This window comes from Anser brachyrhynchus, assembly GCF_964034855.1.
Source record: "Anser brachyrhynchus genome assembly, chromosome: 25".
NCBI lineage: Eukaryota > Metazoa > Chordata > Aves > Anseriformes > Anatidae > Anser > Anser brachyrhynchus.
In genome coordinates, this window is record NC_137718.1 from 4,395,180 (window position 1) to 4,422,328 (window position 27,149).

Consider the following 27,149-nt stretch of genomic DNA (forward strand, 5'->3'; position numbering starts at 1 on the left):
AATACCCTGCTGTGAGAAGGAGCTATCTCCAAGACTTGTTCTAGTTTTGATAATGACATTGTCACCCAAAGGGATGCAATCACACTAACAGCAGCACCATTTCCTATTCACGTGGAAGCACTATCACAGAAAAGACAAAAGCCCACAGTGTATTTCACAGAACCCACACAAATAGCTCCCAGACAGCAACCCTCTCTGGCCCAGTGTACTGGAGCAGAACTCAGGCTTTCCAATGGGAAGTTCCACCTGCCCTTTACTGGAGCAGCCAGAAAAGCTGATCAGCAAGAGGGTGTCAGTTACTTGTTAATTTCAGCTGTTTTGAAAAAAAAAATATTTAAAGTTTGTAAAATAAATTAAAAATATATGATTTTTATACACACCCCAAAAATAAAAAAATCACAATTTGAACAACATCAGTCAGTTCCACCAATTACTATTTAATGGGGTGTCCCTACATTCCTGAGCACCAAACTGCAAATTCCTTTCAGCTCAAAATGTAATAAAATAGTACTCTCATCAGTACTGAAGTGCTGAGCAGCAGCAGAGTGAGGATGTCAGAGAGAAAAACAAGAAGAGAGAACAGGGCATCACTACAGCAGGTTGTTGGAGAAGACAGCACAATCATTGGATCATGAAAACTGGCTGGATGCATTAAATAGCAGACCCCAATACTCACTCAAGGAATCTCAGGAAAGGAGATGTTTTGCCACCTGTGTCCTGCTCTAATGAGGCCAACCCAGTCTTGGTTTCGACTGGAATTTCCTTCTGCAACCAGAACAAAAACTTCCCAGCCCTTGCCTGAAGCAGTCTAGAGCACAGTTCACATGTGATAGAGGTTCTTTTTTTTTTTTTTTTTTTTTTTTGGTTCAGTTCTCGGAAGCGGAAGGGAAGCAGCAGGCCCATAATCCTTACTCCCATTACCAGCCTACTGCACCCACCTCTCTCACGTGGCTTTTAACACTTTCCATAAGGAGGCTGGCAGGCTGCAAAAAGGTCTCAGTCCTGATAAGCATGAAGATAAAGACAGCAGAAAACCATCAGTTAGGACTTCAAGTATATAACCTACGGGTGCTCTGGTTCACTGTACATGTTTAGCTCTTTATATGCCCTCAATTCTGCAAGGTAGTAATTTCCTTTTTCTTCCAGCAAATTCTCAGTGGCACCCTGATACCCCCTGACCCCATCATTTAATTCTCTTTGCCTCCAAAGTTCTCCCAAGCCACTCTTGCCATCCCTGCTTTGCCACTCAGTTTTCCCCTTCCTCAAAGCAGTGCTCCCTCCCACCACTTGCAGGCAGGTTTTTTCCATGCCCTAAGCTCTCCACATCCTGAGCCTTCGGGGCCCAACAACCTGCTCAAGCTACCATTTTGGGCAGATTGAGGCACATTCTTCGGGAGCGGCAGGAGACAAATTCAGTCTATGGGAACTAAATATGTAGACACCACAAAATTTCTGGCACTCTGACAGTGACCAGACTATGCAGCACATATCCACAGGTTCACAGGAGATTTCTGTACGGTGGCAGAGTATTTGTAGGATAATAAATGCCTCAGAACTGGGCTGGGCTTCTGGGAGCAAGGGAGGCAAACCACTGAGTGGCACAGGTCAAAGAATCAGGCAAGGAGCTGGAAAATTGCGAGGCAGCGTGAAGGTTTGGGACGTGCTCCAAGGCAGCGTCCTGACGTGCCCCATGTTACAGAAATCCCTCCTGGAATCAATGCCCAAATCTCCTAACCTCGCACTCCGCAGGACGTAGTCTCAGAAAAAATAGGGCATGCAGTTTAAGAGGGAATCAGCAACAGAGCACTGAATAAAGACTTGGAGGAAAAAAAAAAAAAAAAGGATCTCAGCCTGGAGCACAGTCTGAACTCAGCTCAGGTGCTGGGAGCCCTGACAAGCCTCAGAGAAGGATTTACGCCATTTGGTCTTCTCAGACATGCACAAACCAGGAGGCTGAGCTTTGCTGTTTATCAATGTATAATGCAAGAACAGAAAGTAGGTCAGCAAGAATATCTCAAAAATGAAGAAAACTACCTGCCAGTCCCTTCCTCTGGGGCGGCCTTGATGCATCTGGGCACCAGCAGAGAGGATTTTTAGAGTGAAAAAACAGAGAAACTGCTCGAGCCCGAGGCTGCAATGGACTCCCCCAGACTAGGTCAAGTAGCAGTGCAAGTAAGCGTGCGTTCAGGGAAGAAGAGAAAGATGTTCACGCCTAAGTTCCTGGGGGCCCCAGGCAGAGGCACGCTGCCAGCTCTGGGTGCTCTTACTGCCTCAAAAAGTCAACCCAACGTACAGCAAAGCAGTGGTCACACCATCAGATTCAGCACAGGCACACACAGCTTTAAGCTATTCTTCCTGAGCGTCCTACATAACAAACCCAAACAAATTAAGGAATGAGTAATGAAAAGGTAGGAGGTGGCAAGGCTTGTTTTGGTTCAGGAAAGGATTCCCACCCCTTGCTTGGAATCTAAATTAGATTCAATTTAGATTAGAGTGGGGCAAGGCCAAATCCCCTTGATGAATGAGTTGCTGCAGCAGATTGCTTGTATTTTGTAGCCATTTTTCAATGCATTTCTTTTTTGTCTCCTGCTCCTACTTTTGATTCTGATGTTATCAGCTTCGTGCCATGCCCTCCCCTGTTCCTCTAGGTTAGGGTAGCCCTTATAATCTCTCTCAGTAAGGAAAGAACTAATTTGTCGTCTAGTGAAGAGAGAATGTGTGCTTGGGCTGATAAGTGGATTATCTCCATAAACATGCTGTATAATGCAACGGCACCCCACGCTCACAAAACCAAAGGAATTAATCACAGCCAGTGATGTGCCATCTCAAGGTAAAAGCTCCCTCTCCTGCCTAATGTGCTAGTATTGCAGCCAGGTTTTGTTCTGAAGGGAAAAAAAAAAGGAGAAATGCACATAAGAAAATGCATATTCACGCTTACCGTGATGCTACAGAAGGCTCTGCCCACGTAATGGACTTTGTAAGGTCACAGCAGGAGGCAGCCGTATGCCCAGGCCAGATGTACAATTGCAAGCAACACGTTTTCCACTGACAGCACTTCTCCAGTTTTGAAAATCAAACCACATGATGGGCAGCTTTGAAGATTCGGAACTTACCTTTAGATTGTAAATAACTGCTGTCAGACCGGTATATATTGCACTGCGTGAACAGAACAATTTACAAAGCGAAACCTCCAGCTAAAAAGCATTCGGTAAGCAAGAAACATAAAAAGAGAAACTACATCAGGAAATGCAGTACTGAGAGCACCACAAGCTAATGCAAAAAATGAACAGAGGAACTTTAATGTGCACATTTGAGGGAACCAGGAGAACGCTTTACACAAAAGGCACAGGAACGGTGCTGGCTGCAGAAGAAGCAGAGTCCATCTACCCCCAACAACTCGGGAATGTCGAGGCATTATCTGGTTGGCTTGCTGCAGTAGGGGCTTGTAATTTTGTTCTGATACTTTCCATCTCAAAGATTACTGTGTGAAATATCAACGGTATCAGCTGAAACGTTCAGTCCCTGCTATCTCCTCTCAGGAGAAATCAAGAAAGCACAGCTACTTAAAATGGGTACTCTGCTCCTCACTAGACTGAAACTCTTTAGTCTCTGACTCATCTCCATAAGGAAACCAAGCATAAGCAAATCAGACACTGATCCAGAACAGCGAACCCGGTAGACATTTATATGCTCTGGAAGGCCACCTGCTTTAACAGGAAAGGGATTCATTCATTTCAGACTTGTCAAGAACTGATTTACAACTTGCTCTTGCTAGGTAATAGGGTTTGTGTAAACCAAAAGCAAAGGCCATCACTGACACTTCCTGCAGGAGGCTGGGAGTGCTGAAAACCATCTGTGCAACTTACAATCACTGCACATGGCACAGCTCCTGGGAATTGGGCCGATTCACCTAGAAACCCTGGACACATGCCTGGCTTTCCTCTCACATTGAACATTTCAGCAGTGCCACTCCATCAGCCAAATGAATTGGCTTTCAGAATTTTTACTGGCAAAAAATACATCCAGATATTTCATAGGATAAATTATCACCAGGTGCCAAACTAGATGTTTTATACTAGATTAGAGCTCTATCACAAGAGACACAATCGTACAGGCAGCTACCACAAAAGCACGAGGCAGCTGGTAACAACCAGGGAGGTGTCCAAAGGCAAATGGGAAATGGTACTGACCCGCAGCATGTAGGAAGCAGAACTGGAATGCTCTTCAATGTGAATGTGCTACTTGAAGCCACCACGAGGGATAAACACATCTTGGTTTCATGGAGTCTGTGGAGAAAGACAAAAACTTAAAGGTAATTCTGAGCAGGAGACTGAATCCAGCTGGTGAAACCTCCGCTTAGAGGGCCAGCCTGTCGTGGCTAGGCTTTAATTGTGTAGTTAAGCACCTAAGGTGACTTTGGAGGAAAGAGCGTAAGTCAGCATGGGGATGATACAGCCTTGTGATGTGGTCCCAGTTTTCCCTGTTGAATCAAAATTAAACTGCTGTATTTCATTGGTCCAACTCCTCATGCAAGTATCCTCATTTTTGTCTCTTTCTTAGAGAACCCAGTTTCACAATGGGCAGCTGCAAAACCACTAAGCTTTCCTTTTTTTGTACTTATCTTTTGCTTAAGCATGCTACCTCTTGCAGAATCAGTCCATTAATCATTCTGGTGAGAAGAAATCACAGAATTGCTTTTCAGAGTACAAAACAATTCCCACAGGAGTGGTAATTTATTACAACTGGTTTCCTTACGATGCTATTTTCCCTTTCTCAACTCTTGTGGACCTCAAAAAACTGTTTCACTATTGGATTTTAGTTTTTTCTTCTCCTACTAGTATAGCATATAATTTATCCTTTCTGATGTTTAGTTTTACGTGCATTTTGTGACAAAATGACACTCATTTTGCAGTATCACTTCAGCAGCTGAATAATACACTTCAGGATGATACTGCAAGACAGTAATATTTGAATGCAATGCTGATTTTCTGCGATAACCCAATAGAGATGGTTATCGTCCCAGGCAGCTTTCTTGAATGGATGCTTTAAATCTTCTGAAATTATTAATCCTAAAATACATTATGTTAAAGAGTAATCTTATTTCAAATGATGCAGTAACATAAATTTCTACATGCTGTGATTACAAAACCTCCTTTTTCCAGATAGTGGAAATTTTCAAGGTCCTGAAATAGCTGTAAAGGAGGTATTATTATGTGCATGTGAACTATCAAAGTATCAGGCTTCACTTCCATGGAAGAAAATACTAACTCATGTATTTTAATTTGCCATGATTACATTTTTCTTAGGAGACACATTTTGGAACTTTTCTAGTCATTCCTAATGCATTATCTGTCTATAGTGTCCTGGCTGCCCAAATTGCACTACAGTTTAAAACAATTACAAAGATCAAGTTTACTATTGCCAGCTAAAAAGCAGGTGGATAGTGTCCAACAAAACCCCAAGTCAGTAACTAAGTTCTGCACATTTCCAAATTTAAATTCTCATCAGCATCAAGAAGGATGAAAAGTTCTCAAGTAAAATGATCATTATGGCACCAAGCACAGTAAATCTCATCATAAAACAGCTCGCACATTAAGTAAACCAGAGCATGGCTGTTTCCATGGCTTTTAAGGCACCTCCTGGAATCACGATCCCAAAATGCTGCACATTCCTCTACTAACAGCTCTCTACACTCAGATGGTTTCACAGCTCATCTACACCCTTGAAAAGGAATAAAACTGTCTAGTCCGAACCAAACTGAAAAAAAAAAAGCTGATTGACTCCATCTTTTATTTTAAATCCATATCAACTGCCTGAATGCCTGATTAGCTGAGAGGGCAAGCCATACAGACGGTCTGGAAGCCAACCTATTTATCATTTGCATTTAAGCAATTCTTTCATATTTGCAAAGCGCTACGCAAATACCAATTACCGCTGTGATGCAGCAGAGCTTATTACCACAAGCACAGTGCTGACGTGGCTGTGCTGCTTCCAGCTCTGGAGCTGGTTCATTTGCCAGCAGCCCCAGCCCTGCCTGCCTCCTGTTGCAGGGTACGGTTACGCTTCCACATCCATCTCCATCACGTCGCCCCGGAAAAGCGCCAGGAAGCGGCAGGCACAGTACAGCGAGGTACACGACACACCACAACGCATCAGAACTGACTTCTGAAGCAGGAAGCTGGGTTTGAACACTTCAGCTGTGCCCCGTATGTGAGCTGCAAATACCTGCAGACAGGCTGCACAGCAGCGAGGAGGGCGTGATACAGCTCATTTGACAGGATGCTGTAACTATCCCCTGCTTCGCCCATCTCCTCACAGGATTACCGAGATCATCAGCAGGTGTTGCAGGGCACAGTCCTTCACTATGGCATCTCCTACAGCTTTGCTGGCTTTGGAGTCATCCCTCCTGCGAGCAGAGAAAGACGCGGAGCCCTCGGCGCTTCTCCAGGACAGACCCGACCTCCCCAGCCCTTGGAGCCACCTGGGGCAGACTCACTACACCAAGATGCCTCCATTTGCTTTCCCTCTCATCAAAAGCAGAGATCTTGTCGAGATATTTCAGCTTTTTTTGTGTGTTTATATTAGCATTAAGCTTATTTGCATGTAGCTCACAACAGACCTCAGCTCCTACCTTCTTTCTTGTAAAACTTTGCATACTGAGCATGGTTCGGGTGACACAGGCAGCCTTTCCTTCCTAGTTAGCTTGTTCACAAATCCTCTCACCCCAGATGCACTCAAAATAATTGACTCTTAAAGCAAAACTTGATGGGACACGCAGGAGCCACTCTTGGTAAAAATCACTATTAGCAGCAAATCTTTCCATGGCAAATTGATGTGACAGGCTGCAGCTCAATCGCTAGCAAAATGTGTTAAAAGGAAGCCCAAGGACCACACGTGCCCACACCTGTGACTAATTCATACATGCCCAGACACAAAAGCCAAATCCTAACAGACCGCACGCTTGGAAAATACTTGTTTCAATATTTAAAACACGTCACCTGGCCTCATTGATATGCATTTGTTCCTAAGGACAGGATTCATCTCCACTAAAAGCTAGGTATTTCATGTGAATTATTCTTCCAGGCTCCTCCTCTCTGCAGGCAGAGAACAGCACGCCTCTACAGGGTTATCATTATCTCATATATGCTTAACACAAATGAAACGAATTGCTGTCTGGAGGTGCTTCCTTCTTCCCTTTGGCTATACAGACAATCTGAGTGACTACTGTAGCCTCGGCGTTAAATTAGATGAGCTGTATCTTGTCCTAAGCAATTTTATAGTAGGAGATCTTATTACATTTTGCAGCTATCAAGCAAATTATACGGTGAAGGGGCACAAATCGAGCAAGCAGAAAGCTCACGTCTCTTTATACCCCAGGACCTTACTGCTGCTATTGATTTTCCTATGAGAGCACTCGGGTTGTGGCACAGCCTGACGTCCCCAGCAAACCGCCTTCCGCTCTGCACCGCTCCACAGGGCGCTGCTGCAGGTCCACCCAGCCCCCTGCGAGCCTGCGGTGGCAGCCAGCAAACACAACGGGTACAAACACCAAACGGGGACCATGACGTCGTGAGCAAGTCACCACAGTGCCAGAATAGCACTCCAGGTTTCCCCGTTGATTTATTGCCCCTCTGTGACTCAGTTTCTCCATCTACAGAGTAGAGATGATGCTCCTGGCCGCCTTTGTCAAACGTTATTAGATTTATTGGTGGAAAAAACCACCCTAGCACAGGGTGGACACAGGTCACTCGCTACCTAGGGGTATTTGTAAACCTTTACTATACTAAGAAGTCCCTGCAACCTCCAGGGGCCTTCCTCAAGCAGAGCACAGTAAATAATAAAGTACCTCAGACAACTTACCAAAGGAGATGTACAGGGAAAAAATCTAACTCAGCTAGCATCTTCTATTGAAGATAACATTTTGAAGCTGTTAAATATAAATGCTTCACCAAAACAAGACTACAGAACACTTCAGAAGATGTTACATCTAACAACATACAGTCTTTGTGAAGTGCCTTTACAAAATGTTAACCATGCTGTCCTGAGCGTCTTCCGAAGTCAAAAGGACCACGAGGAGAAGAAAATTCAAAAACGACGTGAACATCGTGTCTATGCTTCCATGCCATGAGGCCTAGAATCCCGTCTTCTTTCTCTCCCAACAGTGACTAATACTTTACAAACTCCTAAGTGCTGCAAGGTACGGAAACAAGTTTTATATAGAAACTACTGGTGACAGAGTACAGAGCCAGACATTATATTACTTGAGCAAATATTACCTAGTCATTATTTCTAATCAGAGCATCTATTGTCAGCTATTTCCTAATTATTTTAGAATTATGGAATGAATGAAAAATGCCTTAAGACAAAGCCCTATGCCTGTGTTACTAATATAGATAACACTGTCAGGAAGCAGAAAGTAGCAGCCATGATCCCAATTCCAAACAACATTCACACGTGAACTTATTTTAAATATGCTGAACACAGCATTCATTGAATGAGGGCCCAAGTCACTTTATATAAAAACCAGTTAGTCACTGAACGTGGCTGCCTTAATTCCTTGCTGGCTTCCCTGAGCCACACGGCCCCTGGAACACATCCCCACTCCTCTAACTTTCTGGATTTCTTACTGAACTGACTTCACACCGATTTGCATCGAATGAGCGGTTGGACTGGTTCTCGGCAGCAGCCAAGCACTATCCAGTGTAAATCACAGTCAAGGGCATTTTCCCAAGAGGGAAGTAGGTGAAAGGTACGGCTCCATTTTCCGACAGCACCAACTGCCCCAGGACTGAGGGCGCGAGGTGAAACTGCCCACGCACGGGGATGCGCTCAGCGCTGCTGGAAGGGAGGCGATGGCAGCGGCGCAGGCAGCAGCAGAGCGCCTCGCTCGTGCTGCTTTCACGGAAAGCTCCGAAGAGAGCACGGCCACCTTCCTCTCTCCACGCCCATTCCTCCCTCTGATGCCACCAGCACACGTGTACTGATCTGCAGCACGTAAAACTCCGGACGGAGCTAAGTGGCAAGGGAGTTTTTTCACCGTGACTTTCTGCCTCATGGCAGAAGCACAAGTAACGTAGGAGAGCAGGGTACAACCAAAAGGGGCTTCCAGAAAGCTGGGCTTTCACAAACTGCTGCGAAACAGCTCTGGGAATTTCTAACGCTCGTCATGCTCCTTTGTCATGCTACGACACCGGCACTTTCTTTAGCTCTGCACTTTACCTTTCAGATTGCTCACTGCCGACCTGACCTGCGGTGTCTCAGAGCACCTGGGTGACTGATCTGGGATGCTGGCTTACAGGTGTGGAGCCCGGTGCAGGACCAAGGCAGAGAGACCAGTGGCAAAGGCACAGACACTGGGCCAAGCCCCTTCACATGCCTTTGACAAATATGAAAACAAGTTTTTCCTGATCCTGCGTATTTTCAGTCTGAGGCCAAGTGCAAGGTCTGTAGGGGTTAAGATTTCACACTGCTCCGGGTTGCACATAAGCCCATGTGATTTTCAAATTCCACAGGCAAAATGCTGTTTTCAACTTCGTATCGCAGCTCAAACATCTCAGTTGTGTAACACCCTGAACTATTTCAAGACCATTTTCTCTTACCCTGTAAGCCTTCTCTGAATTCTGCTGCAGCACACAAACATAATCACTATTGCTAAAGAAAAGAGTTTCGTAAGGAAATACAAATGAAAAATGAAATGCATACAGATTCTCTGAAATCTCTCTAAAGGTATGAACAATTGAGTAGAGGAAGCTCTTCCTCCTTACCCACCTTTTAAAGTGGAAAAGGAAAGAGGGAGAGACAACATTCTCCATTAAATGCTTCAATAGATTCCTACCTTATCTGCTGGTGCAGCTCTGTACAATCTACAGAAATGAAAAAACAGTTTAAAATAGTCATCTTAAAACATGGTTCACTCTTATCTTCCACTAAGCTGCTGAAGCCCCCAGTTTTCAATGTCCATTTCAACTATTGACAATTTCAACTTTGCTTCCTTCCTGCAAATCTGCTAGCACACTTCCTGATGGGAATACCAAACACTGAGGTCAATCTGCATCAGAGCACTGGTCGCTGGCTGTCAGGTCTTGTAAACCATGAGCCATCACTTCGTCAGTCTCAGCCTTCGGCTCTGCAAGCTGTGACTAAAGATCCTGACTTGCTCTGCTAGCAGCTGTTGCAAGCTGTGAGGCAGCATCTTGGCATTCTCAGCTGAAACGCTCACCACTTCTGTGCTCGCAAACTGTCATTTTCTGTTAGCAGAACTCCTGGGTGACGTGACATCAATGTAAGGACATCACGGCGTTAAAAAAAAAAAAAAGAAAAGAAGATCATCTGTCTGAGCAACCCACATTCAACCAACTGACTCATTTTTAATCACTTTCCAATAGAGGTCATCCAGACAGTAAACAGCTGGCTGTGGCACCTTAGCAGTCTTACAGTGAGAAGTATCTCACTAGTCAACATCTAAGCCTGCTGTATCGGTTGTCAATTACTGTGCAGTCACGTTAGTCCAGTGACCCGCTTTTCATCATCAAAAAGCAAAAGCCCCAAGCCCCAAGTTTTCTGTGCAAAACAGCATCGTGCCATTGCCCGTTAAGAGCGACTTCAGACAAATAATGGCCAACCCCCTTCCAGAGGCTGTGTATGGCAACACTTGCTGACCACACAATGCTGCTTCTGGACTGAATTCTTCAGAAACACGTATGACACATACTGTTTATTTTACAAGTGAAACTCTACCCCAAAGCCTTCTTTCCTATATTTGTGTAGGTGCTTTGGGGTAAATGTACCTTTGTATTACTGACTTCTCTTCCTGCGTACCCAACTTTAGCTTCACGTAGGCCCATACTCACAGCCCTCTTCTAACTGTTCCTTTTTCATCTATTGCACAGCCTGAAGAGCTAGCTTGCCTCTGCCCCTTGACGGGCTGTGACATATTTCAGGAATGAGGTTGGATATGTTGTGCTAGAGGACTAGATTTGGACTGCAAACTACAGGTTGGCTGTGCAGGCTCTAGATATACTGGTTTGGCAGATTAGACCAGCACATTAGAGAGCATTTTAAAAGGAAAAAAGGTTTGCCTGAGAATGATGAGAGCACCAAGACAGCAACTGTTTGAACAAATGACTAGAATTTACAAATTCCTGTAAATCATATAAGATTGCAAATGAAGCATTGAAAATATCAGCACATTTAAAGAAGAAAGTTGTACTGTGCTTCTACACCAACTTCCAGTCCTGACTGTACCCTTGGGCAGCCCCAACAGTTGTGAAGAGGAGAAAGTTCAAATTTCCTTACTCTTTTTATACCAAGTTCAATAAGTATTGAGTAACAGATCACATTAACAGCAATAAGAAGCAGGAAGATAAAATAGCAAGAAGAATAACCAAGTTCTAGACCCCGTGTTTCATTTGTGACTTCTTTTTTTTTCCTCAAGAGTCTTGCACCCCACCCCATTCACAAGAAACATGCAAATTCGTCTCATCTTTGTGAACTTTCCTTGGGTAGGGAGTTGCTAGTTCAGCAGCTGACAGCCTGCTGTGAAAGACGTACCTTTGTAGCTCACTATTTCCAGTAACCCACGATTTCTCTGGATACATTAGAGACACTCATGGCTTCTCAATGACCCATGTGAAAATGTTTTGAATGGGCAAATTAGAAAGTGACAGAATACAAATGACTGCATTGTTGTAGAAATCTGAGAAGCAACTCCCTAGCTAGAAATAACAAGACCAGACACTTCCCCCAAGCCTAATTCTCTCTTCTTCAGAGGAAGAAATAAATGGTACATTGAAATGAATGTATGAAATGATATATTTCATCTGTTGTTATCTCATGTGCATACACAAAAATCACCCCAGGAATACATTAGCTTCAAAACCCATAAGCTTAGGGCAATTCCTTTTATAAAACTGAGCTAAAACTTTCACTGAAACAGACTACAACAGTGGTGACTGTGCCAGGTCCCTGGGGATATCAAGTCAACATGGCACTTCGAGTAAGGCAGACTACAGCTCATCATTTAGAGCGCCATCTTAAAAGCCGGGACCCAATCTTATTGGTTTTCAGAATTTCCTATTCACCTGTGATGAACAAGAAAGAAAAACCATAAAAAAGCACAGAAATATACCTTTCTATGACCTCCATAAACTACTACATAAAACAGAACATGCAATCTGCTGATCATGGGAAGATGAGTGCTGTAGGCACTCAAAGAGCGGTTTATGGCCAGTGTTTATCAATGTCAAAATACTGCCTGTGTTTTTCATTTGGCTTCTTCCATGTCTATAGAAGTGTATTGTTCACCACTGGTGGCCTGTGAGTTATGGTTTAGCATCTCTGAATTCAACTAAGAAGGAAAAGGGTAAGATTTGATTCTGGCTTTTCCCTCTTCTCAGAGTTTTTCCTCTCTCCTGAGTAAGGAAGCGAGGACTCCCCAGAACTTCCCACATGAGGGAAGTTCCCAACCCAGAACATGTCCTCAGCCTAACGGCTGCAACAGCCACTGGAGAGAGCTGGCTGCAAAGCCTCATTTTAAAGGCTCTGACAGCACAAGGGAAGCCCACAGCTCATTTGGGTACCTTGCCTAGCTCATCTGTGGTTCTATCCCACCTTTGGAAGACGATTTTAGCACTACAAAACTATCACCTGTAGTTCAGATTGTTCTTCGTTTTTGCTTTATGTTTACATTACAAAATGAAAAGCCACAACACACTTCTCTCTAGCTAGAGACAGGCCTGATAGGACATTGAGACACACACTGTTCTCTGAAATCTCTGAGTATTTTTGTTGCTGTGAAAGCAATGAATGAACAAGCAAAGACCTAAGCACAGAGGCTGCTGTGCTCCCTCTGCTGGCCTTCCCTGAGCAAGCAGCAAGCTCCTACGCCCTGTGAAAGCAAACTCGAGCACAGATCTCCCACCCACACACTCCTGCATCTTTAGGTACTTCTCAAACTGCACGCTGCTTTTTTGGTAATGCACGCCCTAATTCATGCAAGATGGAAGGCATTTAAATAAAACTGTGCTGTTATGAAAGGTACACACTGTCAAGAAGATAAACGAAAGCAAAACCATTAAATTGTTTCTTTACTCCAGAAGTTTTTACAAATATTTTCACCTTCCCTGCACAACCTGAACAGATTTGAGAATCTGAGCACACGTACCGACAGTGAGCCTGCAGTCTTCAGAGTACGTGTGAATAAACACCTCGGTGTGTTAAATAACAGCAAAATATTCTCCTGTTTGTCCTTCTGCAACACTTGCAAGTAGACATTGCCTTAAAACAGAATCAAAATACATCTTAATACTTCTGAAGACACAAGAGACAATACTTCAGAAGGGACACTCACTATTTCCTAGGCCAACAGCTAGAAATCTGAGCAAAACACATTTGTTTTACCTTTGAAACAGGGCTCAGCTTGGAGTGTTGAGACACGCTGGGAACCCACATGATGATTACAGCTCTGGCACAGGCACAAATATATTCCTCTCTGGGCATGCCACATCTTGCCAAGCCAAGGGACAAGTGCTTCACTGGCAGGATTCAAGGGTGTCTATGCACTTGTCCAGCATTGCAGCCTGGCTTCTCACGTGGGCTCCATTTCTGGCACTTCTTCACCCCAGGGCCAAACAACAAAACCCAAGAACATCAGTGCTCCCAACAGTGGGATCCTCCCGTGTCCTACCGTGGTTTGTTGGTTCACAGGGAACAAGGAATTTGCCTTTTATAGCACTTCTCGTCTTTACTTTGTAATTCACATGAAAATCAACAATCCCTTCAGTGAAAAAATGAATGAAATTCCAGCCACAGAATTTTAAACCATCGCTTTTGTACTTTCAACTTGGAATCTCACTACAGATTGTTTGTAAGCAGTAAAACCAGCTCAATACTTTGTGAATATTGAGCTATGGCAATGCCTACAGGCCTTTCCCAGTTGAATTAACTTGCTATAAGACATACCTTTAAGAAGGTGCATCAATGTAAATATTGCATCCAGACAATGGCACATGGAGAGCTTTGTTGCCAAGCACTTTCTAACTTGCGTCTCTAGCATTTGTCCCCAGACAAAAACAATAACTACCTAGAGAAATGTGAAACCCACCAAAATGACCCAGAAAACATTCTAAATCATGAATTATTAGGAAGAAGTACAGGGTAGTTGTTTTTACAAGTCAGTGAACAGCACGGTATGATACACACTCCTGTTTTCCATCTACCAGCTATTCCTCTCTGCTGGATTGTAAATCCCAGTTCCCAGTTAAAAATTATAAATGAAAAAGGTGAAGTTATGTTAGCCGTCTTCTCTCATTTTCCAGCTCACCGTCTTTACTAATAGATCTGAAGGACAACACAACTGTGTTCCTGGAGGGCTTGTCACTACTTCCAAGTACACATTTGCTTTCACATAGCCCCTCGCTGCCAGCATTAGCATTCTCGTTTGGTGTCCAATACACTCCCTGTACCTCTCGATCCTCTTGGTTCTAGTATCTTGGTAATGGGCAACACACGACACACAGAGATGCTGAATACAGTCAACATATGTTCTTGCATATGGCATATATCATGAAATCTCTGATATTTATATGCACATGAAAAGGTTTCTATTCAAGCTCCAGGACACAATCCAGTTCTCAAAAAACTAACAAACAGAAGAAACTCAGGGTGAAACCTTTCCTGATGCAATTCAACATCTTAATGTTTTAAGAGTGAAGAATGCCATGGAAAAAGACAAATAAACGTAAATTGAGAAATAGATGCAGTTCTGTTTTTAAATATAAACATAGCTTAAGGAGGTATGAACTCTACTCACAGGAAGCCAGTCCCTAATTTGAATGTGTTTGCTCTTGGTCCTGTTGAAGCAGTAACGCATGTTTCTGGGTTCTCTTCCCTACTCTTAACAGCTTAAACGTATGGCTTGAAATGGTCCATGTTAGTTATTTCTATTAATATGTTCTATCTCTTACGACAAATGGAGTCATCTGCCGGTGACTGTGGTACCTCACAGCATCTCAAATGATGCAATTTTAAGCTTATGAATTATATAACGTAAAACACTGCTGGAACGTTATGTGTGCAGTGAGACCAGTTCTGCCAGCCCGATGAAAGACACCCTTTCCCGAAGTAATGCTGAAGTACAGAAAATTTTTCATATATGTCTTAGTTTTTCTTCAGTGAAATTAAAGGGATGAAGAAAAAGTTAACTTTACTTCTGACTGATGCGATACACCAGGTATCAGGCATGTCATAAATCTTGTTATCACTCCCATATGGAAGCTTGTAATTGGCACAAGACAAACAATTTACACAAGCTGTTCAGGTAAGTGCTGTTGCTGAAAATGCATGGGGAAGTGATTTTTTTTCCCAAATCCACATGAAGGTTAAAAACGCATCAAATGCAATCCAAAATAAAAAATGAAGTCAAAGTTAAGAAACTTGAAGGAAAACTCCTCCATAAAATCCCTAGTACCTGAATAGGGGAGAGATCTGACTTTTAGGGACCCAAGGCAGACAAACAGAACAACACATTAACAGCCAGGAGATACAAAATGTCCAGGCTTCCTTTACCCCACCACTTGCTGCCGTGACAGCTAGAAATCTGAAGGGGAGTCCGGTGCTGGAAAGTCTCCGAAGGAAACTCTTTGCTTCTAGCAAGATGAATAATACACCTGTTCCCTAGTCGTGAGCAAACACTACAAAGGAATAATTAGAAACTATCTGACCTGAAACCCACATGCCCATTACTGTGGTATTTTTCCACCTACTACAGGTGAAACAGAAGATGGGCTGGACCTGGAAGGGAAGGGGTGGAGTGGCAGCACAAGATGCTGATTTATAAAGCACTAGCAAACAGTGCTCTTTCTCCACAGGCTTTGGACAACGAACCCGTCCTGCCTGAAGGATGCCAAAGCACAAGCAGGATTCCAGCTAACATCTGCTTGTCAGCTGAGAGGGAACTACAACCTCTGTGAGCTTTTGCACTGCAATAGCCAGAAGTGCTCTGAGATACTCTTGTTCGACTGGGCTTTTGCTTTTCATCCAGACCCTTTGGCTTGGCTGTTTCATTCCATCAGAAGGGGAATCAAATCACCAAGATGGTAAAGGTGAGTACACTGTTCACCAGAACTACTGGCACTGCACAAGTTTCTTAAGAATAAGCACTGAATTAAGTTTTAATATACATGTATGTGTTATAATTGTGAGCTAAGTGAAAATGGAACTGATACTAGACAATGCTGTGCATCCAGTGTAACAACTAAAATTTTCACTCTAGATAGGAATGCATTTCTAATCCTAAAAGGTAAGGAGATCAGATTGGATAGGAAATGCTTCTAGGAATAGCTAGTTTTGTAATCAGCGGTTTCATGAATGATAGCTCTTCTGCAAATGCCAAAATCTGAGATTTTATGAAAATGTTTAGGTTAAAGGTTACGTGTACATCATGCACAGTGACCAGCAGATTTTACTAACTTCATGATTTTTCTTTATTATTCTCTTCCTGTGACACTCTTGCAACAGATAGTTGCTTTCTTTCTATCCTTGTCTTTACTTTCTGGATATTTGAAAAGCCAAACAGATTTTGGGCTGGATAGCTAAAGGAAGGAGGAGTAGCTTGAAGGAAAAAATTCCAACAGATAATCCAGACTAAAACTTCTGCAAGATAAAAAATTAGAACATCTTGTAACAGAGATGACCTTTACCTGGGATATGTATCAAACAAATCCAAGTGCTTTAGGGAGAAGGCTTCCAGACTTGTAACTGCTCAAACTACCACCAGCTCTTAGCTTTTCCCTTCCTTCCTCAAGATACAACTTCAAGATTTCAACATTCCTCTAACTAAAGGGCATCGGAGGACAGGGTGCCAATTTTGAATTCATAATAATAGCAAGATATCTGAAACCTTTCCATTCCTTGCTGTTTCCATCACTTGAGCTGTCTGGTTTGGTCTGTATGTAGGATGTCTACTTTCATCTCACCTGAAATATTACCTTTGCAGAACAACTCTGAACATTGACATCTGTCCTACAAAAATGTGTATGTACTTGTTAGACAGACAGGTAACAGCAGCAGCAGCATACAAGTGCATCCATCTCGCTAGTAGAGCACACCATCAGATAAGACGCAGTATGACTCTCACGAAGCTCGGATGGTTAATCTCTAAGGAAGCCTCTGAAATGGGGTCAACCAATAGTTCTTCCAAGGAATGGCATGTAGTATACAAGATAATTAATATCTGGAACGTTATGATTATAGAAGCTGGTAAATTGGCAACACAGGAAGTTTGCCCTTCAGACTACAGCGTTAACTTAAACTTGGGAGGCAGCAACTCCCTCCCCCTCCCTGCCCCCTCAAGTTATCGATAAAAGCAGAGCATCAGGGGTTTGGCAGCATCCCTCGGTTATTTAACAGTTTCCTGTACCTGCTACTAGATTGACAAGTATGAGTAAAGAGAGAAGGCAGAAGTAACAGGCTTGATTCTCCTTCGCAACCATTATGCTGTTTGCCTCAATTTCTATGTAATCCAGTGTAAATGGGTAAATATAAACATTAATTTTATTTCAAAAAGAAAAGTTAAAGTCACATATCTAAATATCCAGGAATAGCCAAAGAAAAAAAGTTCTCATTTAAATTTTTTCCTTTCCTTTTCCTTTACTCTTCACTTTTCTTTTAAACAACTTTTGCTTTTACATTTATCTCCTCTTTAGAGCCAATACATGACAATGGTTTTCAGTGGTGACCCTGAGATCCTAGGCAATATTCCTATGCTTTGTGTTAGATCATAAACTACTGGAAGTGTTGCACTCTCTAAGGAATCACTGTCAGTTACATATGCTGAAGACCAGATCACGAGTGATCTAACACTTGCTCTAGAAATCTCAGGACAAGAACTAGTGCTCTAAGTTGCCAGCAGAAAAACAAAACAAAACAAACAAAAAAACAGTAGCTGTTTGTAACTTGTCTCAAAAAAGTGGATTTGTCAGTCTGAAATGTTTGCAGTATTTTTTACTGCTTCCTTCTAGTCGCAGCAGGTGCTCACACCAATGCCAAAACTTTATTTCTTCTACAGAAAAAGTCTGATGTTTACTCAGTTGAGATCCATGGAATAAAAGATCTGGAAAAAACAGAGACTGGAGATGAAGAGGAGAAGTACAAAGACCTGAAAGGCAACAAGAAGAAAAAGAGTGAAGACCTTAAGAAAGAACTGGACCTGGTGAGTGTTGCTAAGCTCCTGTTTCACCTGGCATTTTAACAGCATATTGCATGAAAGTCATAATAGGGAAGAACGACCTTCCTCACTCTCCTGAAGTCTGCCAGAGAAAAAGTTGTGCGGGATTAATACCTTTAATGAAAGAATGATTCTGGCTTACTTAAGCTACCAATGGTACAGAACAGTATCTCCCTAAAGAGGTCTGTATTCTCCCAGATGGAGTTACTATAATCAGCATTTCCTCTGAACTGCCACCTGTACATTCAGCCAAGAAACAGAGGGAAGAGAGAAGCAAAATATCTTGCTCTAGATTTCTAGCAGATCTAAAAGCATGCCTCAGCTTTAAACACAGCTTTTCTGCTCTGAATTAAATGCAATGTACTTCAAGGACTGCACACTAAGCCTAAGAAACCTGTATTTTACTTCTGGGTCGCTCCTGACTTGACAACTGATCTTGGAAACCTTGCTTCCGCTCTGTATGTTTCAGTTTCCCAACCTGAAAAATGAAGGTAATTATACTGACCTCTTTTCTGAATTGCTTTAAGAGCAACTCACAGCAAAGGCTATTTAGGGGCTAGACAATATTTCAAAGGTAAGGAAAGCCAAAAATGGGCCATGAATTTATCCAGCATCTTTCCACGACCTATTCAGTACCAGCTAAATAATTCTCAATGTATCTTATGTTTGCTATCAGGGGATGTAACATTACTCTCGTGTTTCTAAAGTGAAACCAAAGCACAGACAAGTTACTTGACTCATCCAAGTACCAATGAATCATTCTGTGAAAACAATTGTGAGAACTCACAAATTCTTGGCTTCTAAATCTCAGTTGGGCACAAGTTATAATTAGGTCAATGATACCACAGAGGTGTTACTGCAGAGAAAGGAAAGAGCTTTCAGACTTCCCTCTCCCATACGCCTTTTTAACTGTGTTTAGACCCTGCTGCTTTCTTTCTACAAGACTTTGGCAAATCATTTCACATACCTTACCTTGTCAATCAGATGCAAAGATTGTTGTCACACATATTCCAACACCACACCCTTTCTTCTATCAACAACATCGCCCATGGTACTGAATGCATGGTCCTGTAGCATGCATGTAAAGAGGAGCTATTCAACAGAAAGCAGCACACACATTTGTGGCAAACAGTATGGTATTAACACGGGAACACCATTCTGTTCTTGCGATAGATTTGCTGGAGGAGGGAGATATTTACAAAAGTACACACAAAATCTAAAGAAAATGCTATCTTTCAGTGGTGTGTACACTGCTAGCAGCTCCCCCAGACCTTTCACATTTATCAGTTAAGCTTCTTGATTCCACATAAGACTGACATTTGTGGTGAAACACATCTTACTTCTGTCAAGAGAAGACAAGAAGAAATGTTTTGCAAACAGTAAAAAATAAGCTAACAGCAGAGGTGGAAATAGACAAGAGAAGGCTCGTGCTTTTTATGAAAAACTGCATATTGCTTATTCATGGAAGTGGGATGTAATCCTAGCAACTGGATCCGTGGTCCCAGATCAAGACAGTTTGAACATTCTCTAGATCCCAATATAAAATTTCCAACAGTCTGACATTCTGCTTACTATCATTTTCTCTTTCTTTTGGAATTCAGGATGACCACAAACTCAGCACTTCAGAACTGGAAGAAAAGTATGGCACAAGCATCAACAAAGTAAGTACTTAGGGCATCACTAAGAAACTGCCCAATTCACATGCCTTCCTTTATCTTTGGCTGATTCAAAGCTTCTTAAAGGCGATGGAAAAGCATCCAAATCAAGAGATGCACTCATGGATACATACGTGCATGCATAAGCATGATGCACTAACCCCCAGTAAAGCCTAAAATAGACAGCAAGTCAGCGTGCAGCACTGACCTGGATTCAGACTAGAGTTTTTCTCAAGTCTGAAGCAGTCCAATCTATTGCTTTGAAATAAAATTCCCTGTACAAAACCTGACCTCAAAGTTTTCAGAAGAGCCTCTGCTTTTCTAAAGACAGAGTTTTTATCAGATGTTCCGATCTCACTACGATTCATTTTTCACTGGCAGTGTCTGTAAAAACCTATGGCAAGTGAGTGCACTGGACATTATTTTGTCTTGAGGGAAACACTAGATTTGAGAAGCTGTGCCCCTGACTCCCTTTGATACCTTACATCTGAATATCAAAACATCTAACACAGCCAAATACAGACAATAATTTCAAGGAACCCATGAACTGCAGACTTCATTGTGGAAATACAGAAACAATAGCAAAAGAACAGATGTCTGTTTTTTCTCATCTTTCCAAACATTTAGTACAGGTGTACTTGACAGATAACTGACAGAGAATGAAAACTCCTAACGGACACAGCCACAAATTCACTGTTCCAGAAAAGCAGTATCTATGTCTTCATAGCAGATAACTAATAATAGCTACCCTGAAATCATGATTTGGAAATGAAAGATGCAGGTTACTGCAGCTGATCCATAATACTAACAATGTTTAATGAACAAGCAGCATGCAAATTTTATTTCTGAGTTCAGACAAAAAATCTGTTTTCTGTGACATCATTTTAAACATGACATTTGCTTTTGCAGGGTCTCTCTAGTTCAAGAGCAGCAGAGATTTTGGCTCGTGATGGTCCCAACTCACTCACTCCTCCCAAAGCCACTCCTGAAATTGTTAAGTTCCTCAAGCAGATGGTGGGAGGGTTTTCCATCCTTTTATGGATAGGAGCTGTCTTCTCCTGGATTTCATTTGGCATTCAGTTTGCCCAGGGAGCTGAATCACCCTTTGACAATGTAAGTGTTTGAATAACTACAAAGTGAGTATGTGACCCTTTGACAATCTAAGTAATTTAAATACTACTTCATAGTTACTCAGTAACTACAAGGAGGCCTTTTATTCTTTCAGGACTCTCCCTCCACTACTGAACATTTCTGATAAATACCTGACATACCACTTCTGTCTATGAGTGCCTGTCCAAAGGTTTTATAACCACTTACCCACAATCATAACACTCGAGAACTCATAAGAGCAACACTGAAGTCTGAAAAGGACTCGAGTCTTTGACTTCGATTCCCTTATGAGTTGCACTCTGCTAGGAATATAATTTGTTCAGGTTCATGCCAGGTTTAGTTTAGAGAAGGCTTTTCAGAGGAACTGGACGCCTGCAATTAAAAATCCTTTTTATACCCCAAAAGACGTACTTGATCACCAGCAGGGCAAAACTTGAAAGCTCTTTTCTTAATTTGTCTTTTAGCCTGGTCCAGTAAGTCATTTTAAGAGTCTCTCGAAACAATACGGAACTATGAGTTATTCTAACAGAGGAACTGCTGAATGCATACCTTTAATTAACTGGGTTATTTCTTTTATTGACTAGCTCTACCTTGGTGTAGTCCTCGCACTGGTTGTCATCCTCACTGGTATCTTCGCTTACTATCAAGAAGCTAAAAGTACAAACATCATGGCCAGCTTCAGTAAAATGATTCCACAGGTGAGAGCAACCAAGGCTTTTCATTTGAGATAAAAACTCATTCTAAGAGCACACCTCAAAATGACACAAGTAGGACTTAAGCAATAAGCACAACTTGAATCTACCTCTTGGTAGGAGATTTAAAGAACAGTAAAACACTAATTTTTGTCATACTTCCATCCCCTCAGCAAGCTCTTGTCATCAGAGATGCGGAGAAGAAGGAACTGCCAGCAGAACAGCTGGTGGTTGGAGACATCGTGGAAATAAAGGGTGGAGACAGGATCCCAGCGGACATTCGCCTGATCTCTGCTCAGGGGTGTAAGGTAAAAAATGCTTTGTAGAGCATGGGGAGAGAGGAAAAACATGGTCGAGAGGCTTTTATAACGAAGAATTTCTATGCACCCAATACGAGTTATTAGAGCTTTAAGATCAGCCATTAGCTATTAAAATTACAGAATGCAGAAACTACTGAGATGCTCAGTTCATGCAGTACTAACATCCACACTTGCCAAACACCAAAAGAAGGCATTACGGCCATACCTTGTTCTAGCAATGCTCTTTGTCAGGACAGAGGCAGAAATACCAACGCTGTGTTAAATGTCTTCTGAGGCCTGGAGGTAGACGTTCAAACCATGTTTTCTTTCAGGCTGCTACTTGAAAATCCCACCACCAGGCATACGACGTGGAAATCCCACAGTAACAGATTCTCTCAGTGACAACGACAATCATCTCAGAGAAACAGCACTGAGAGATTATGGCCCTGTCACCTGTTACTAAATGTGCTGCACTCTTGCCTTCTGGGCTGTAACCGTGTATTACTAACTTTAATACGGGCATGTCTCCATTTCATTAAAGGTGGACAATTCTTCACTCACAGGGGAATCAGAACCACAGTCCCGCTCTTGTGACTTCACCCACGAGAACCCTTTGGAGACCAAGAACATTGCGTTCTACTCCACCACCTGTGTGGAAGGTGTGTAGTGACAGAGAAAAGGGCTTCCTGAAATGACACATGGACAGGGTGCTACATAATATTGCTAACTCATTTTGAACAATTCTGCTTCAAGGAATTAGAATCCTCTAAGTACTTGTGGATGTTTCTTTGAAAGGGCTCTGTACACTTAAAGGTGCTGTCCCTATTTTCAGAACTAAAAAGTTACATACCATTCTTAACAGACTATCTGTTAGGAAACTGTACAGTGCCCAGGATAACGATGCATTCCTACTGCAACACAATCAAAAAAGATTATAATTAATGAAAATATGTCCTTCTTTCCCTTTACTGATACCTCTAAGATTTCTGTGGGGAGAAAATGTCATTCTGGGATAAAGTCTTAGTTACATTAGGCCAAGAAGGGACTTCGTCAATCAGTACCGTGTACAGAAGACAATCTCTCTTGCAGCCAACAGACTCTTATTTCCTTGCAGGCACTGCTACTGGCATTGTAATCAACACCGGGGATCGCACTGTCATTGGGCGGATTGCCTCGCTCGCATCGGGAGTAGGAAATGAGAAAACACCCATTGCTATCGAGATAGAGCATTTTGTCTACCTGGTGGCAGGAGTGGCCATTTCCATTGGTGTCCTCTTCTTCATCATTTCTGTTTCAATGCGATACAAGATTCTGGACTCCATCATCTTTCTCATCGGCATCATTGTGGCAAATGTGCCAGAGGGACTGCTAGCCACAGTAACAGTAAGTCTGTTAACTAATACATAAAAATTATCACTAGAATCTCTGGCTGAGAAGCAACAGAACTGTTAAGCACTGTTAGCCCTAAAGTACACCACCAACGACAAACTAGCAGTCCTGCAATAATGAAGAGGCTTGCTTCAGGATTCATTAAGGTAGTGATTAGGAGTTTTCCCCACATTGTAGGTTCTTCCACCTAAAACAGCCTCTTAACTGACATGACACTCTTATTTCTATCAGCACACAAGCGAGTTCCTCGTACAGCACATGTACTTTGCTAGTTACTGCAAAACCTCCGATCTTAATAATGCTATTACAAAGAAAAACAGTGCACTGCAACCAACCAGAAGATTTTTTTTTTAAAGATCTTTTAGAAAGTAAAAAAGCATAAAAAAAACAGAAGTATGTAACTTCATTACACTGTTCTGTAACTGTACCTCAGTAACAGCAAGCTGAACTTCTTTACTTGTGCCAGGTGAGTCTGTCCCTGACAGCCAAGCGGATGGCAAAGAAGAACTGTTTGGTGAAGAACTTGGAAGCTGTGGAAACACTTGGCTCTACTTCCATCATCTGCTCTGACAAGACAGGGACCCTCACACAAAACAGGATGACTGTTGCTCACCTCTGGTTTGATAATCAGATCTACTCAGCTGACACCAGTGAAGATCAAACAAGTAAATATGGCAATGGGGGATCTGGAAAGGGGAAGCTACATTGATCAAATCTGTGATGTTTCACACCTACTGTCTGCCAAGCTGATGTCAATGGGGGTCTTTCCATAGCCAAATCAGATATGTCTCCCTGCCACACAGAAGTGTGTGTGCAATAGGAAAGTCCCTTCTTTGCCACGTAGAGATGCGAACAAAAGAATTACTATTTGAACTACATTCACAGAGAGTAAGTCTTGAGGAGGTTCTAATGCGTGTCCATTCACCAACAGTAAATTTAGTAAGAAAATAGACAGAGAAACATCATCTAAGTAACATTGCCAGAACTAATTAGCTGACTAATGCAAAGGCTTGTGTCAAATTGGTTTTCTATAACAGAACCTATCAAAAGAACGATGCTCTTCTGCAAATAATTCAGTCCTGTTGTTTCAAACTTAAGTTTCTACTTTTACCATGTAATATTCTAAAGGATGCAATCTTTATTTTGTTTCACTTCAGCTCAGCCTTTTGATCAAAGTTCTCCATCATGGACAGCATTATCAAAAATTGTAACTCTCTGCAACCGGGCAGAATTCAGACCAGGACAGGAAAATCTCCCAATAATGAAGGTACAGCCTACTTCACGTCAACCTGTTCCTCCTCCTTTAAAAGAACAATACACACGAGTTGTTCTGTTTAGCTTCAGTTATCTCTTAAATTTTACCGCTTCAGTCTTCTGAGTTACTACTTGCTATAGGCTTGCAAAAAGTTTAAGGCAGAAAAAAAAACAACTCAGGTATCAAGAACTTCCATGCTATTAATTACTAAAATTTTTAGTGTATTTTTCAGGACAACCATTGCTTTATGTAGCTTCATTGCTGTTTAAGCACACAACATCTTACAGAAGTATGCAAGCTCTCTTGACAGAAGTGCAGAAGTGTATGTGCTATAAACTGTTTCAGCCTTAATGATTCTATGATTCTTCTGTCCATGCAGAGAGTTGTGGTAGGTGATGCCTCTGAAACAGCTCTGCTGAAATTTGCAGAAGTCATTTTGGGTGACGTCATGAGTATTAGAGCACAAAACAAGAAAGTGGCTGAAATTCCTTTCAACTCTACCAACAAATTCCAGGTGTGTTTCAATTTGGGAAATTAGGCCAGACTGTTTTAGCTTTCACTGTTTCTATCACTACGTGTAATGCATCAGTTTGTGACCTGCAAATCATAATGGGGGAATGCAACGACGGGAAATTTAACCTACAATAACTGCAGTTCATTCCATTTGATGGAAAGAACTATGTTTTCATGGAGAAAAGCAGGAGAAACGTTATTTCCATGCAAAGTGACCAAAACCAGAAAAAAATGAGGATCACAAACGTTCTTTCAAATCATTTCATATTTGTGGCATGCAGCTTTCCATTCACGAGACTGATGATCCCAACGACAAACGTTTTCTGCTGGTGATGAAAGGTGCCCCAGAGAGGATTTTAGAGAGATGTAGCACCATCATGATCAATGGCAAAGAAGAACCACTGGACAGTGAAAAAGCAGAAGCTTTCCAAACAGCATACATGGAGCTGGGAGGCATGGGAGAGAGAGTACTGGGTGAGTGCAACTAGAGACTGTAAGAGAACTGCAATGCAGAATGGGGCTTTAAATCCTGGTACGAGACCAGTTTGCCTGGACACTTGCAGTGAAGGAGAAAAGCAAAGTGTACAGCCTCCTCAGCAGAGTGCTAAAACCTCAATGATGTGCTGTAAGCTCCCTGTGGCGGGGATGCCCTTACTGCTATATACAGTTGCTGATCGGCCACGCCGTGCAGCCAAAAAAAATAAAAAGCCAACAGAAGTCATCCACAAAGGAAAACACTCTTGCCCAGCTAGTAGCATCAATACCTTTGCCACGTGAAACACTGACTCTATATGCACTTTGATTTGAAGGTTAAAATGGCAGGTTAAATAGCACTCCATAAAAAGCTTGTGGTTAAATGCATGCGAGTTTTATAGACAAAAGAAAAGTCCGAAGCTATGCTACAGCAAACTCTCTTATTTCTCTATTTCCTGTACATTTCATCAACTGTTTCCTTGCAGGTTTCTGTCATCTGTACCTGCCTGAAAACGAGTTTCCAGACACATACCCATTTGACACAGATTCCATGAATTTCCCCACCTCCAACCTGTGCTTTGTTGGGCTCTTATCTATGATTGACCCACCTCGTTCCACAGTGCCAGATGCTGTCTCGAAATGCCGCAGTGCTGGAATCAAGGTAGGGATCCTACACCGAAGGATACAGTGATGCTACAGAAAGACTCATGATATTGTAACTTTTAAGATCTTCCACTGCATTGACATTAAATATCTTTCTAGAAACACCTACCACAAATTTCAATGTTCATTAATACTGTTCTGAAATTGTAACTTAGAGAAACTACTTGAAGGCCCTGAGACGGGAAATGGATTAAATTTAAGTGGGAATCAGACCACAGAAAGTGTGTGAAGAACCCTGGAACTGGAAATCCAAGTTTAGAGAAACCGAGATAGTGTCTCATTGGATCCCCTTCTAGAGTATAGAAACCATGCCAGCTAGAATTACTTGTCTGTAAACAGCGTAAGGTAATAGGAGCAATTCTTGAGAAAGCATCAGGACACAGGGCTACACTTGTTAGGAACTTTTACACATATGAATCACTAATCTCAAAACCATTCAAGTTGAAGTTGACGCAATAGTTCTCCTAATTTCAGTCCCAAGAGAACCACAAGTAAATTTCCAGCTTGAAACTGAGAGGCCACCTAGCTAAATAAAGGAAAAATTGGTATTTGGAGTTACCAATTTCTCATTATTCTTGATGAGATGAATCCCAAGTCCTAATTCTGAGTAATTTTTCTGTAGTCTTAAGATAGATCTGGAAACTGGCAACTTTTCTTCAAGAAAAGTAAGAAAAATCTTTGCCTTATCTGTCAGGAGGCCTCATTCTCAAGGATCCATTTTACAATGCAACATTCCAAGAACTCTTATTTTTGAGTATACGTGTTATAAATTCTTATATAAAAGCTTCTTTATTCTGCATCGTTCCAACCTTGCTGCTCATGACAAGTTTTTCTTTTGCAGCCCTGATAAAATAGTGCCAATAGCAAGAAGTGGAG

General features: G+C 42.1%; 1 protein-coding gene and 1 long non-coding RNA gene across 2 annotated transcripts in view; one reads left to right on the top strand and one right to left on the bottom strand.

Moving 5' to 3' along the window:
• The window catches only part of LOC308182837, a 27,448-nt gene continuing 299 nt past the window's right edge, over positions 1-27,149 (bottom strand). Inside the window, exons 2-4 of the long non-coding RNA XR_013942117.1 lie at positions 4,191-4,286; positions 2,939-3,156; positions 1-1,002 (exon numbers count right to left, since the gene is read on the bottom strand). This is a non-coding gene — a long non-coding RNA (uncharacterized lncRNA). The remainder of the gene's footprint in view (positions 1,003-2,938; positions 3,157-4,190; positions 4,287-27,149) is intronic.
• Positions 15,811-27,149, top strand: part of ATP12A (ATPase H+/K+ transporting non-gastric alpha2 subunit) — a 20,078-nt gene continuing 8,739 nt past the window's right edge. Inside the window, exons 1-13 of the mRNA XM_080568035.1 lie at positions 15,811-16,100; positions 18,065-18,208; positions 19,825-19,884; positions 20,788-20,991; positions 21,573-21,686; positions 21,854-21,988; positions 22,521-22,638; positions 23,094-23,362; positions 23,835-24,033; positions 24,526-24,635; positions 25,003-25,137; positions 25,418-25,610; positions 26,096-26,271. Of these exons, the coding sequence (XP_080424161.1) occupies positions 16,092-16,100; positions 18,065-18,208; positions 19,825-19,884; positions 20,788-20,991; positions 21,573-21,686; positions 21,854-21,988; positions 22,521-22,638; positions 23,094-23,362; positions 23,835-24,033; positions 24,526-24,635; positions 25,003-25,137; positions 25,418-25,610; positions 26,096-26,271 (1,866 nt within the window). The 5' untranslated portion in view covers positions 15,811-16,091. The remainder of the gene's footprint in view (positions 16,101-18,064; positions 18,209-19,824; positions 19,885-20,787; positions 20,992-21,572; positions 21,687-21,853; positions 21,989-22,520; positions 22,639-23,093; positions 23,363-23,834; positions 24,034-24,525; positions 24,636-25,002; positions 25,138-25,417; positions 25,611-26,095; positions 26,272-27,149) is intronic.